General features: G+C 44.3%; 1 protein-coding gene across 1 annotated transcript in view; it reads left to right on the top strand.

Moving 5' to 3' along the window:
• The first annotated feature begins 2,382 nt into the window (after nt 1–2,382).
• Nucleotides 2,383–12,010, top strand: part of TRIO (trio Rho guanine nucleotide exchange factor) — a 205,763-nt gene continuing 196,135 nt past the window's right edge. Inside the window, 2 exon segments of the mRNA XM_015567633.1 lie at nt 2,383–2,457; nt 9,052–9,166. Of these exon segments, the coding sequence (XP_015423119.1) occupies nt 2,403–2,457; nt 9,052–9,166 (170 nt within the window). The 5' untranslated portion in view covers nt 2,383–2,402.

Genomic DNA, 12,010 nt, shown 5'->3' with positions numbered 1-12,010 from the left:
GCGGGCTTTGCTGTGTCCTGGCCAGGGCATCTGTGGGCATGGGCTCTGTGGGAGTGGTCGGAAGCATGCCTTGTCTTATCTGGTAGCACTAGAAGGGGGATCCTTTTCAAATCCCTGTAGATTGGGATCTATAGCTGAGGCTTAATTCTTTCTAGTATTTCTATGATTTGGTCTGCTTCCACATTTCTCCGGGCATCCTAGCATTTTGTGCTGCTTATGGAACTTATCATCCTGTGCCTTGTTCTATGAGTATATATAAACCTGGCTCCTTGAGGCCTGAGGTGGTGCCTCATTTCTCCTTGCATTTGCCCTACTTCCACCTGGTTCCATCTCAAATGGAATCGGATGTAATCAATTTGCAGACACATTCAGTGAATTACCCAATGACTGGCAACGAATTGCTGAGACTAGATTGCATCCATTCAAGAGTTTTGAAGGAATCTTAAGGATGAAATTGCAGAATTCTTGGCTCTTGTTTTGCGTTTTATAAATAGTCACTGTTTTACAAGCTTGGTAGGTTGCCAGCACCAAGCGTGGTATGTTGGAAAGCAAAACGGCCTGGTGATCCGGAGGTCCAGGTTGTACCGAGCCTTTTCCTGACCAGCTAGGCAGTAGGTACACCAAGCCTCCTGGACCCCAGGGTCCTCATCACCACTTGTTGTGGCCGTCTTTGTGCAAAGTCTCTGGTGATTCTCAGTGTCATTGTTAATCCTGTTAACCTGCGTTGTCAGTATATACATTTTATGGGCAGGAAAGATTTACTTTTAAAAAAAAACAAACCACACCATTAATTTAGTCATTCTTTGCTCCTATGAATGATATTGTAGGGACTGGATTTGGTTATATTCCTCCCAAAAGTGCTGCTTTTGTTTGCTTGCTTGCTTTAGCAGGCTACTAACTTGGCGGGACCCAAGCTACAAACTCTGTAGGGGCAACAACTCGAACCTTGGTGAGATCTTTCCTCTTTAGCATAGAGCTTAGGCTGCTTGGAGCTTGCCCAGCACATGCTCGGAGGACAGCCAGAGATCTGGGCCAAGTTTATGCTCTGAATTTGAGGCTCCCCTTTCTCCTTCCCACAACTTCTCTCACTTTCAGCTGCTGAGGTCACCCTGAGCGGGTCCTAATTCTTGTTTTAGCCGCTCCATTTGGCTTAGATGGGGCCCTGTCCTCTGGCTAAAAGCCCTAATAGGGAGGTGCACCCAGTGTCATTTCCTTTTCCCAAGAGTCTCTCCCTGCTTTGGCCACTCTCCAGTGCCTTGAAATAGTTGCGTTTTGTAGATTTAATTGGTGGCAGGCCTGGTCCAATCGGAGCCCCTCAAACAGACCTGAAGTGGAAGCTCTGTTTGTTTACTTTCTAATTCCAGGTTTCCATGTTGGCACTGGTTGTGTTACCAAAGCTTACATTTTGAATGCTTTTCTTATACTATTTTGGCAAAAACATACAGGAAAATAGGGATGGGGCAGCAGTCTTTTATTTTTTTTCTAGAGAGTTCTCTGCCAATAACCGTAGTTGCTAGTTTTGATGAACCTAGATGGCCTCTGTTAGAGACCTCCAAGAGAAACAGCCCGAGGCGTTATTATGAGTATGAGCATTTTGACCTCAAACTTCCATGTGGGCATTCACCCTGGGGAGCTGGACTGGACATGTTTGGGCTGCAAGAATTCCTTCTGCGCAGATGGATGCTGGCTTGGCCCAACTTGCCTGCCGCATGCTTCTTCTACACAAGATTCCACTTGGCCGTCTAAGAGACGGGGGTGTGAGGAGAGTTGGTTTGCAGTGAGAAAAGGGCCTTGGCCACCCTCTGAAGCAGGTGGCACTGGGCCATCTTACCCCATGAGCCAGTGACATTCCTCCAGGGGAGCATGACCCAGAAAGCCAGGGAGGGCAGAGCCCACTGGGAGCTGCAGCCAGTCCCCAGCTATTTATAATCCCTTCTCTCCTCCCTGCCACTGTTTGTGACTCCAGTCTGATAGATGAGGCATTGGGCTCCCCCTAGAGGATTTAGTGTGCCAAAACAGCCGTTTTTAGAAAACAGTGTAGCCATGTTATTTGCCAGTATTTACATGAATCTACAAGATTAAAATGAAGATTTTTGAAATGATGTGGACTGATTTTGGGGAGCAGATTTTCATGGTTAATAATGGTTGAGAGCCTGCTTGGTACATTTGCCTCTGCGTCTGTGGGCAAATCATTGCTTGGCATTAAAATAGAAGCTAATTCTGTGATCAGAGACTTTCCTTCACAGAATTCAAGTGTTTTTGAATGATGATACTTCTAGAGTTGATTTAATGGTGTAAAGAAAGCTGGCATTGGATAGAATGATTTAAAAAATTAAATGTCACTCAAGCAACCTAGTGATTTTATTTTCTTCTTTATTTCAGGGTTTCGAAAAAACGATGAAATGAAAGCTATGGATGTTCTGCCAATTTTAAAGGAAAAAGTTGCATACCTTTCAGGTAAAGTTTAACCTTATCATCTGCTTTATTGATTCTCTGACTACTTCGGACACAGTGTCAGACAAAGCTTCAAACACTGAACTAGCTCACTTGCCACACGCCCAGGAGCATTTGTATTTCAGTAGATTTTTAGGTGTTTTATTCTTGTAGCATTTTCCTGAGATATTAGTGCCCATACATCTTCTTCCTTCTGGCAGGCACATCATAACTCAGATAACACTGGTGATTGAAATGTCTGTGCCTGTCATTCCACAAACATTTGGCTCTTTTGCCCTGATCAAATTAATTAGGTAAAGCAACTGATTACTTTAAAAGTTTGTCATCCGCAAAAGTGGTGGGAATGTGATCATATCTGGATGTGTCCTGATTTTTTTTACCTTGGTTTCTTGTATTTTGTGGCTACCTGTTGCCTCCTCTTTGGGGAGGTGAGGATGCCCTTGTATCCATGGCTGCTCTTCCCTGGGCCCCTGGTTCTGGTGTTTCTAGAACCCTTGTCGTGGGCCGTGAAAGCTCCGGTGGTCTTTACCAGCCGGGTCCTCCATTTGCCTGTAGAACTGTAAAGCCATCTGTGGGGCTCCTGACCCCCCTCTAGTGGGTGACAGTCTGCAACAGTCCTCCTGGCTTTGGGGTACTTGACTGCCCTCCCCTCTGCACATAGAGGACCAGCTATAGGGCTTTTTCAGCCATTGGGTATTCCACCTTTTTTGGCACCAGTTTACTTGTTACAAAACAAAGGTTTGCAAGATTTTTCTGCTCTGTTTACGAGGAGGTGAATCTGTAGATGGTTACATGCATTTAGACAGTCTTCCTAGATATGGTTCCCTCAATAACTGTTCATCTCAAGCAGGCATGCCATGCTGACCTGCTATCTCCTCGTGAACACATTTTAGTTTGAATTTATAACCTTGCTAGCTGCTTTTACATGGTGTGGGTGTCTTTTCGACCCATGGGAATGGTATATATTTAGGATGCAGCCTCCTGTGGTATTTTTGTTACTCTTCTTACCTTGCTCTCTGTCGAACAGTATTTCTTATTCCCCATCAGACACTGTTTGATGGTGTTGTTGAAGTGAATCTAATGCATAATGTATTTGGAAGGTAAACAGAAGATTATACAAAGTTCAGGAAAACAAGGTGCTTTAGATCGATGGGAACACATGGTTAAAGAATGAAAAATCAAACAACTCTTGGCTCCTAATCCACTGTTAAAAGTAGCCTTTGCTGTTTTCTAATCAGTTACTGACAAACTGCCTGGTATGGACGCAGGCCAGTATTGTGAACTCCTGACTTTGTAGTTTACAGATGGATTTAAAGTTAACAGAATGAAAAGACTCCACTCATAAATATAAGAGGCATCTGTAAGAAGGGCTTAAAGCAGTGGTTCTCAACCTTCCTAATGCCGCGACCCTTTAATACAGTTCCTCATGTTGTGGTGACCCCCAACCATAAAATTATTTTCGTTGCTACTTCATAACTGTAATTTTGCTGCTGTTATGAATCGTAATGTAAATATCTGATATGCAGGATGTATTTTCATCGTTACAAATTGAACATAATTAAAGCATAGTGATTAATCACAAAAACAATATGTAAATATATGTGTTTTCCGATGGGCTTAGGCGACCCCTGTGAAAGGGTCGCTCGACTCCCAAAGGGGTTGCGACCCACAGGTTGAGAACCACTGGCTTAAAGAAACCTGACCCCAAATACTCATCAGTTTTTATCTTAAAGTTTGGATCTGTGATATGAGAGTACCTGTTCCAGTTTTGCGGAGTTCTGCATTTCATGGAAAGGCAAGGGGATGTATCTCCCATCCTTCTCGTATGTTCTTGTTAGCATCTAGTATAGCCTGAGTCCAGTGACTGACTGGAGGGCCAGCTGCCACCAGAGGCCTTCCCAGGACTCTAGAGTCCTAGAGTGGTCATTAGAAAGAGTCTGTAAGCCAGTGTCTGACTCTCAGGAGTAGGCAGGAGGAGCCGAACCTGAGAAGGTCCGGGGCTGGTGAGCTGTTGGCCTTGGCTGCTCCTGGGACAGGGGCCCAGTAGACACCCTTTTAACAGAGGTTGTTACCTAATAGACTTTACAGATTGTAACCATAATTTCTTTTTTAAAAGAAAAAAATATTTTTATTGATTTCAGAGAGAAAGGGAGAAGGAGAGAGAGAGAGAGAGACATCAATGATGAGAGAAAATCATTGATTGGCTGCCTCCTGCACGCCCCCAACCAGGGATCGAGCCCACACCCTATGCGTGTGCCCTTGACTGGTATTGAACCTGGGACTCTTCAGTCCACAGGCTGATGCTCTATCTGCTGAGCCAAATGGGCTGGGGCCAGGGCCATAATTTCTCTTTTACAAACCACATCTTCTCAGAGCTTTTCACGGTCATGAGCTAGACTGTTCCTCAGGGTGGCGTGTGTGTGTGTGTGTGTGTGTGTGTGTGTGTGTGTAGAATAGTTTTGTGTAAAGAATAGTTTCCAGTGGTGTCCTAATCCAGAAATTCAAAAAGGGCCACACAGTGGAGAATGCAGTTAGTTCATTGGCATTTACATTCTACTTCTCACACTAAGTATGCCTTCCAAGAGAAGAGGCAACTCTGCCCTGGGTTGGTCAGTTGGTTAAAGCATCGTCCTGAACACCAAAAGGTTGCAGGTTTGATTCTCAGCGGGGGGCGGGGGGGCACGACATTCCTAGGTTGTGGGTTTGATATGTGGTCGGGGCAGCTTTGGGAGGCAATCAATTGATGTTTCTCACATTGATATTTCTCTCTCTCCCTCTCTCCCTTCCTCTCTCTCTAAAATCAATAAAAACTTATCTTCCAATTTAAAAAAGGCAATTCTGAGTCTTGCTGTTTCTGGTCATTCTGGGCCATCCTGCTCAAGAGACCAAGAAGGAAATGAGCCATCACTGGGTTTAAGGAAATAATTGTCACGCAGACGTTTGTAGCTAAAATGTGGAATCTTCTCAGCCTTCTTTTTAATATTAAAACAGACCCCAGTTCATTTAGTTAGCATCGTGTTCCCTACAGGAATGTTCAGGCATTCCCATTTTTAACTTCCTGATACCTGATGGTAGGTATTTTTATTTAACTTTGTGTGGAATGTAGAAGAAGAATCCATTCACACAGCAGACATTTATTGAGTCCCCTTTTTTATGTGCCCATCTCTCACTAGGCACTGAGAGTATGTATATACTGGCATCAGTGAGTGACCAGATGCCCGCCTCCGTAGGGCTTCCACTCATGTTGGGGGCACCGACAGACAGAAATGTGTAAGTTATACAGTTGACTAGGTCATAGGTGCCTTACAGAAATAAAGGGTGGGGAGAGGAAGGTAGAGAGGAAGCGGTTTTTATTGAATTGAAAAGGAGTGTCATTATGAACAAAAACTGTCCTTTTTGTTTTCTCTTGTTTTTGACGAACATGCATTTGGAGAGGCAGATAATCCCCCTTGAGCTCTGGGTGTTTGATTACAGACACAGGGGAGGCCCAGACACTGCGAACTCTCCTCCATGGACATCCTGTGACGTTGGTAGGTGCAGGAAATGGATTTCCTGCCCTTTTCTTTTTATTGTCCCAGCTAAGGTGCTGAGTTTCCTGTCTATAAAATGGGATTGACATCTGTCCTGCCGGCCTCACCATGAGGCTGTGGTTGACAGCAGACAGCATGTTAGCCTATCTAGTAGGCGATGCTTTTATAAGCTGCGGGATTACTCTATAGATTAGTTCAGGAACAAGAACTTCAAAGCTGTAACTTTTTTGCTTCCTAACCCAGGCAGTATTTTCATATGTTCTGGGGCATACAAATGGGGCGTACAATCTAACAGACATCTGTGGCATTGCTTCCAAGCTCCTTTAGGCTCAGAGACCATGGCCTCTGAACTAACACTGCATTTCATTGATTCTAATAGGTTGATTTTATAACCCCATGGGAGGGGTCAGCAGATGGCGCCTGTCCATCACTGACTGTAACACACCACAGTTTGGAAGGTGCACCCAGTGCAGGGAGGTTAGCAAGTGAAAAGAAAATCTTAAATTATTTAAATAGAGAATGTGCCATTTTTATTTCATGAGTGATTTTTGATGAAGTTTTAAAACGACCCTAGAGTTTTCTGAAGCTCTATTCTAGAAAAAGACAAATTGAATTCTTTCCCTCTACTTTGAAATTCAAGTTTAGTTTTAAATTAGCTTTTTTTAGGACATGAGTGGGAGCCGATTTGGAGGGTGAGCTTTCCAGTGCGTCTCAGGGGACTCCTCGTCAGTGGTACCAGCTGGGAAAATGTCTGTAGGTGAAAGGTGAAGCAGTACAACGGAAGCCGTCACCACGTCACACTCACTCATTGAGCTCTCACTTCTGGAGTGAACAGGTGGCTGTGTGCACTGTGCTCACCTGTTGATGCCCCACGTGACACTTTGATGGACAGATTTTGGATTCTGTCTTGGTAGAGCCTGCCTTGCTTGCATTAAGAGACACGATGAAAGGAGAGCTGAACACGGGTCATTGGCATTTCATCTCCCTACTGAGTCAAACATTATATTTCATTTTAAAAATTTAGGATAGGAATCCAGAAACATATATGATTCTCTTTACCAAGAGTCAGGTGAATGTTTTTATCTAAATTTCATACTGTATCTTTAAAAGTTCAAGTATTTATAATATGTGTTGAGCTGAATACTTTTGGTTAAGGTTATGGATTCCTTTTTGAAAAGAAGGAAAGATGTTGGGGAATTAAAATAGCAAACTGTTTTCTGTGTTATATTGGAGACAAGAGGTATTCCAAAACCTAGAGTCATTGATATTCCCTAATAACACTATCTGATATTTTAGACAATTACTTGGTAATGACATTCCATTCATTATAATAGCATTGCTTCTCACTTTAAAAAAAAATGTTTTTTATTGAATTTGAGAGGTAGGGAGAGAAACATCCATTGGCTGCCTCCTATTGGGGATGGAGCCCAAAACCCAGGCATGTGCCTAACTGGGAATTGAACAAGTGACCTTTTGGTGCATGGGACGATGCTCAACCAAGGGAGCCACACTGGCCAGGGTTAATAGTACTTTTTATTCATTTACAAAGGCCTAGGAACTCATTGTTTAGTTGTCCTTCTGGTGTTTCTACTAATTTAGAAAGAACTGAAGCCACTGGTTTGAAAAATCATATAAGTTCTTGTCAGGGGGCAGGACCCAGCTAGCACGTGCCGCTGGCAGAGTCCTTTTGTCTTTATTTAAGCTCGTTGAGCGTCAATATCTTCAATTATACTGCAGTCACAAAACCCTTAACAGTTTTGTGGTGATCAAGTCAGAACGTGTGTGTCAACCTCTGGACACCATGCATGGCATGCATTGGTAGCTATAGGTTAGTATTGTTCCCACTTGATACCAGAATTACTGGGCTTATAAGTAATTTAACACTTTTCTAGATGATGTGATTACACGTGGATCGTTTTAAATGTTCAGAATTAAGTTTTATTTCTGTTCAGAAACAGTGTTAATCATTCCAGGAAATTGTAAATCCCCATATTGGTAACATGTATTTTTAAAATAACTGCTGGATACTTCCTTGGCCTTTTTAAAAGCAAAGAATCTGGCTTTCTGTTGTTATTTGCTTGCTTTTTAATTTTACCTGTGCTGCTGAGGTAAGTAATTAAGATGAGAAAATAATTTAGAATTGCATATTGTGACTTGAATTTTGAGATCTTCGTGCTGTGCTTCCGAAGAGAGATGCCCAGAGTTGAAAAACTAAACGGAGGTTCCACTTGGGAAGGCTGTTTTCCTTCCTGAGAACCCTGATGGAAGTAGTAAAATATATGTGACACTTTCACCAGAAATGGTCAGAGGTACCAGCAGACTTCATTGGAATTGTGTCTGTGTTAATGAGAAATATGGCTGCCTGTCTATCAAAGACCAGTCATCATCTGAGATTTGTACTTATGTGATGTAATTTTTCTAAAGTCCTTAACTAAATTAGTTCTGCTTTACAATTCTTGCATGCAAAGCTCCCCCACCCCTTTTACTTGTATATATAGTGGCTTTGTGTGAGAGATTGGTAAAACTTGGCCAGGGGGGTCGGGCACTGCCCTTGAGAGAGGAAGACACCTTAGATCCAGATTATAGAAGTCATCAGTGTGAAGTCTGAAGAGCATCCCTGTCTTTTTTCCTTTCAAGACAAATCCCAGTTTGTTTGGTAGCAGGGGGAGAGCTGAGCATGCAGGGCTGGGAGAGGAGAGAGGACAATGTGGAGGAGAATGAGAGGGACGGGGGCGGTGGGAACCGGTGGTTGGTTGTTCAAGGTGAATGAGCACACGTATGGGAAAACTTTCTTTCTCCAAACACGAAACTGAGGAAAGGTGGACACGTTGGAAGGAAAGGGCAGGCCTTCTGGACTATCTTCCAGGTGGTGTGCAGAACTCGGGTGAGCTAGGCTGGCCCTGTGCCCGCTGAAACGACTGTGGCCTTTTGTCCGTCCTTTCTGGCCCTGCAGTTGATAGAGGAACAGCTCTGTGGGAGTGGATAGTGATGCCATTGGGCCTCCAGTGGCTCGTTAGCATCCGTCCGCTCCTGTTTGTGTCTCAGTGTGCTCCCATGTTCGTTTCAGGTGGCAGAGATAAGCGCGGAGGCCCCATCCTCACGTTCCCGGCCCGCAGCAATCATGACAGAATACGACAGGAGGACCTCCGGAGGCTCATTTCCTACCTGGCCTGCATCCCCAGGTGAGTTCTGGTGGTTTGAGCTCCTCACTGTTGGCACTGTTCTAGGATGTGGCACCGTGCTCTCTAGAGAACAGCTCAGCCCCAGCCCGAGTTCCCAGCAGACAGGTGGTGTAAACTTAAAAGTATGTTCTTTCTCCTCCCTTCGCCTGGTGACCGTTCTGGTGCGGGGATGAGAGGTCGTGTTTTGAGTGAAGTGCTTTGTGTGGTGACAACGGGGTTGGGATGCCCACTGGCTGGGGTGTCAGGACGGTGCCGGAGGTAGAAATGAAGAGTTGGGGTTGATGGTTCTGATCCCACGACACAGAGACCTGGAAGGCGGGAAAGAGCGGCTGCTTCTGATGCGACACTGCTGTCTTCCCGCCGAGCTGGGGTTCCCTGCAAGCATCCTGCTGATTTGGAGCATGAAGTTTGTGGGGCATTAAGAATCCTTCCCAGCTAATACGACAGGACCTCAGGTTTGGGAGCCCCCATTCAATCCGGGACGCCGTCAGTGGTGGTCAGGGAGGTTTTTAATGTGGATGCTGAAGAACACCAAGAATAGGCAAAGCTTCATTTTCCAGACAGGCCTGCGGAGAGGAACGATGAATATCAATTGGCCCGTGTCTTTGTTTCTGCTCTCATTGAGGTTTTACTTACAGCGCTAGCTGATAGCCAGTGAAAGAAATCACGCCACCCCCCTCCCCCCCATTAATATCTCCATTTAATTGTTCAGGTTGCTTTTTGGAAAATGAAATACTACATCCCAGGATAAAGCCATGCCTGCAACAAGGGGCTGCTGTGTGTTGAGGTTGGAGGGGTGCTTCCCTCTGAAGAAAGGAAATCTTTATTCTAGAAAGGCACATGCAGAGGGAGGGCATTTCCGAAGAGACTACATCAGAACGTGTAATGAGAACAGAACTTGGCCATAACATAAGCTCAAGGAGACAGTAACTTTAAGGAACATAAGAGAACAATGAAGGATGGTCAGGGCAGGGTAATGAGCTGTAAAGGTGAGTGAATGTATAGATCCTCCCAGCACAGGGTTTGGGGCACCAGCCAGGGAGGACGGCTGTGCCCGCTCGTAACCCATCCTCGCTGTCGGGGCTGATGAAGCGGATGGTCCAACCTGCTGAGGAAGGTGCTGGGTTTCTGTTTGGGGATCCTTATGGGAGAACTGCACGTTGTTCATCAGCGACAAAGGGAGAGCACATGCGGAAAAGTGTTCCCTTTCCTTTTACGAGTTCCCTTTCCTCTTGAACTGGTGAACCATTGAAATCAAAGAGCTGGAAAGAGTTTTAGAAATTATATGCTACTCACTATCATTTCTAAATAACAGTATAGTTGATAGCTGCCACTTACTGAGTTCTTATGTGCCAGGTACTGTGCTGATGATGGAAAAAGAGATAGAGCAATACAAAGGACAAAGTAAAAAAAGTACTTAGCAAAATGAGAGTCATCATGTAGTTTAATGAAAAACAAGTTGAGTTGGTATTATCCAGGTGATTTATTAAAATTACGTAATTGAATTGCTGTATGTAACTTTGGCCATTTGCTTTCTGGTTTTGAAATCTGTTTTGATTATGAATGTGAAAATTACCTTTCATCCACATTACATTCTGGTGGTTTGGGGTTTCTCACTGTTTCAATATATGGCACTGTGCTCTCTAGACAACATTGAAACCCAGCCTGGATTCTCAGCAGACAAAGGAGTATACATATTATAAAAAAATTGATTCAGGTATTTTTGCATTTACCTGATAACCCACATTAAAAAACACAAAAAACCTTTTCACTGGAAAATTATGAGCATACACAAAAGCAGGCAGAAGAGTGTAGCAAGCACCACATTCCTGCCACCTAGCTTCAGCGATTAGCAGGTTTTGCTAATCTTGTTTTACTCTGATGTTGCCCCTGGACTATCTTGTAACAAGTCCCAAGCATTCTATTATTTCACTCATCAACACTGAAGTGTGTAGGGTGACCCTCCAGCTGCTGAGGCAGTCACTTCACTTCATGCCGATATTTGCTTTTGTATTTACAGTTCCCAGTGACAGGAAATGCCATTTTGCTTGTCTGTTGGTTAATGAGCAAATAGAGAGGTGGGAATAACATGTCAGTGATGCATCTGCCAAGTGATAATGGAGGGGGATTTCACAGGGAGTCCCCTCTGGGTCCACCCTTGGTCCCACACTCACCGAAAAGAACTGTGCGGCCCCTAGTGAGCGCGGCTTTGTTTTAATCAAACAGTAGGATCGATAAAAATCATTATCAAATTAATGGTGTGGGAATTTCGTTTTACTTTTGAAATATATACACACACTTTGAATAGTGATACAGGTAGTGTTTATTGTATTTTTAGTTAATCCTTACCTTTGGATATTTTTTTCCATTATTTTTGAGAGAATGGAAAGTAGGGAGGGAGGGAGAGGGAGAGAGAGAAACACTGATATGAGGGAAACACATCAATCGGTTGCCTCCTGCACACACCTGGACCGGGGCTGGGGATTGAATCTGCAACCCAGGTACATGCCCTTGACTGGGAATCGAACCTGAAACCCCTTGATGCACGGGCTGACGTTCTCATCACTGAGGAACTCCTGCCAGGGCCATGGTGTGTGAATTCTTTGGGACTTGTGGGTTTGCTTGTAGTCTCACAGTGGTGTAAGCAGTCTTGAGGGCCTGTGAGATTTCTTCTCCCATCAGTTACTCCCGAAATTTCCTGCGATATGAAGGTGGCCCCTGGCTGTCCCTCAGCCAGATAGTCTTGAGATGTGCCCTCCAGGATGTGGAGAAGTGTGCCATCCTGGAGCGCACAGGCAGTTAGACTGATTGTGCCCTGGCACAAGCTACTAATTACTTTTATCC

Source organism: Myotis davidii, unplaced genomic scaffold (genome assembly GCF_000327345.1).
Source record: "Myotis davidii unplaced genomic scaffold, ASM32734v1 scaffold143, whole genome shotgun sequence".
In the NCBI taxonomy this organism is placed as follows: Eukaryota; Metazoa; Chordata; class Mammalia; order Chiroptera; family Vespertilionidae; genus Myotis; species Myotis davidii.
Note: the sequence above shows the minus strand (reverse complement) of the source record. Positions and strands in the feature narration are given on the sequence as shown.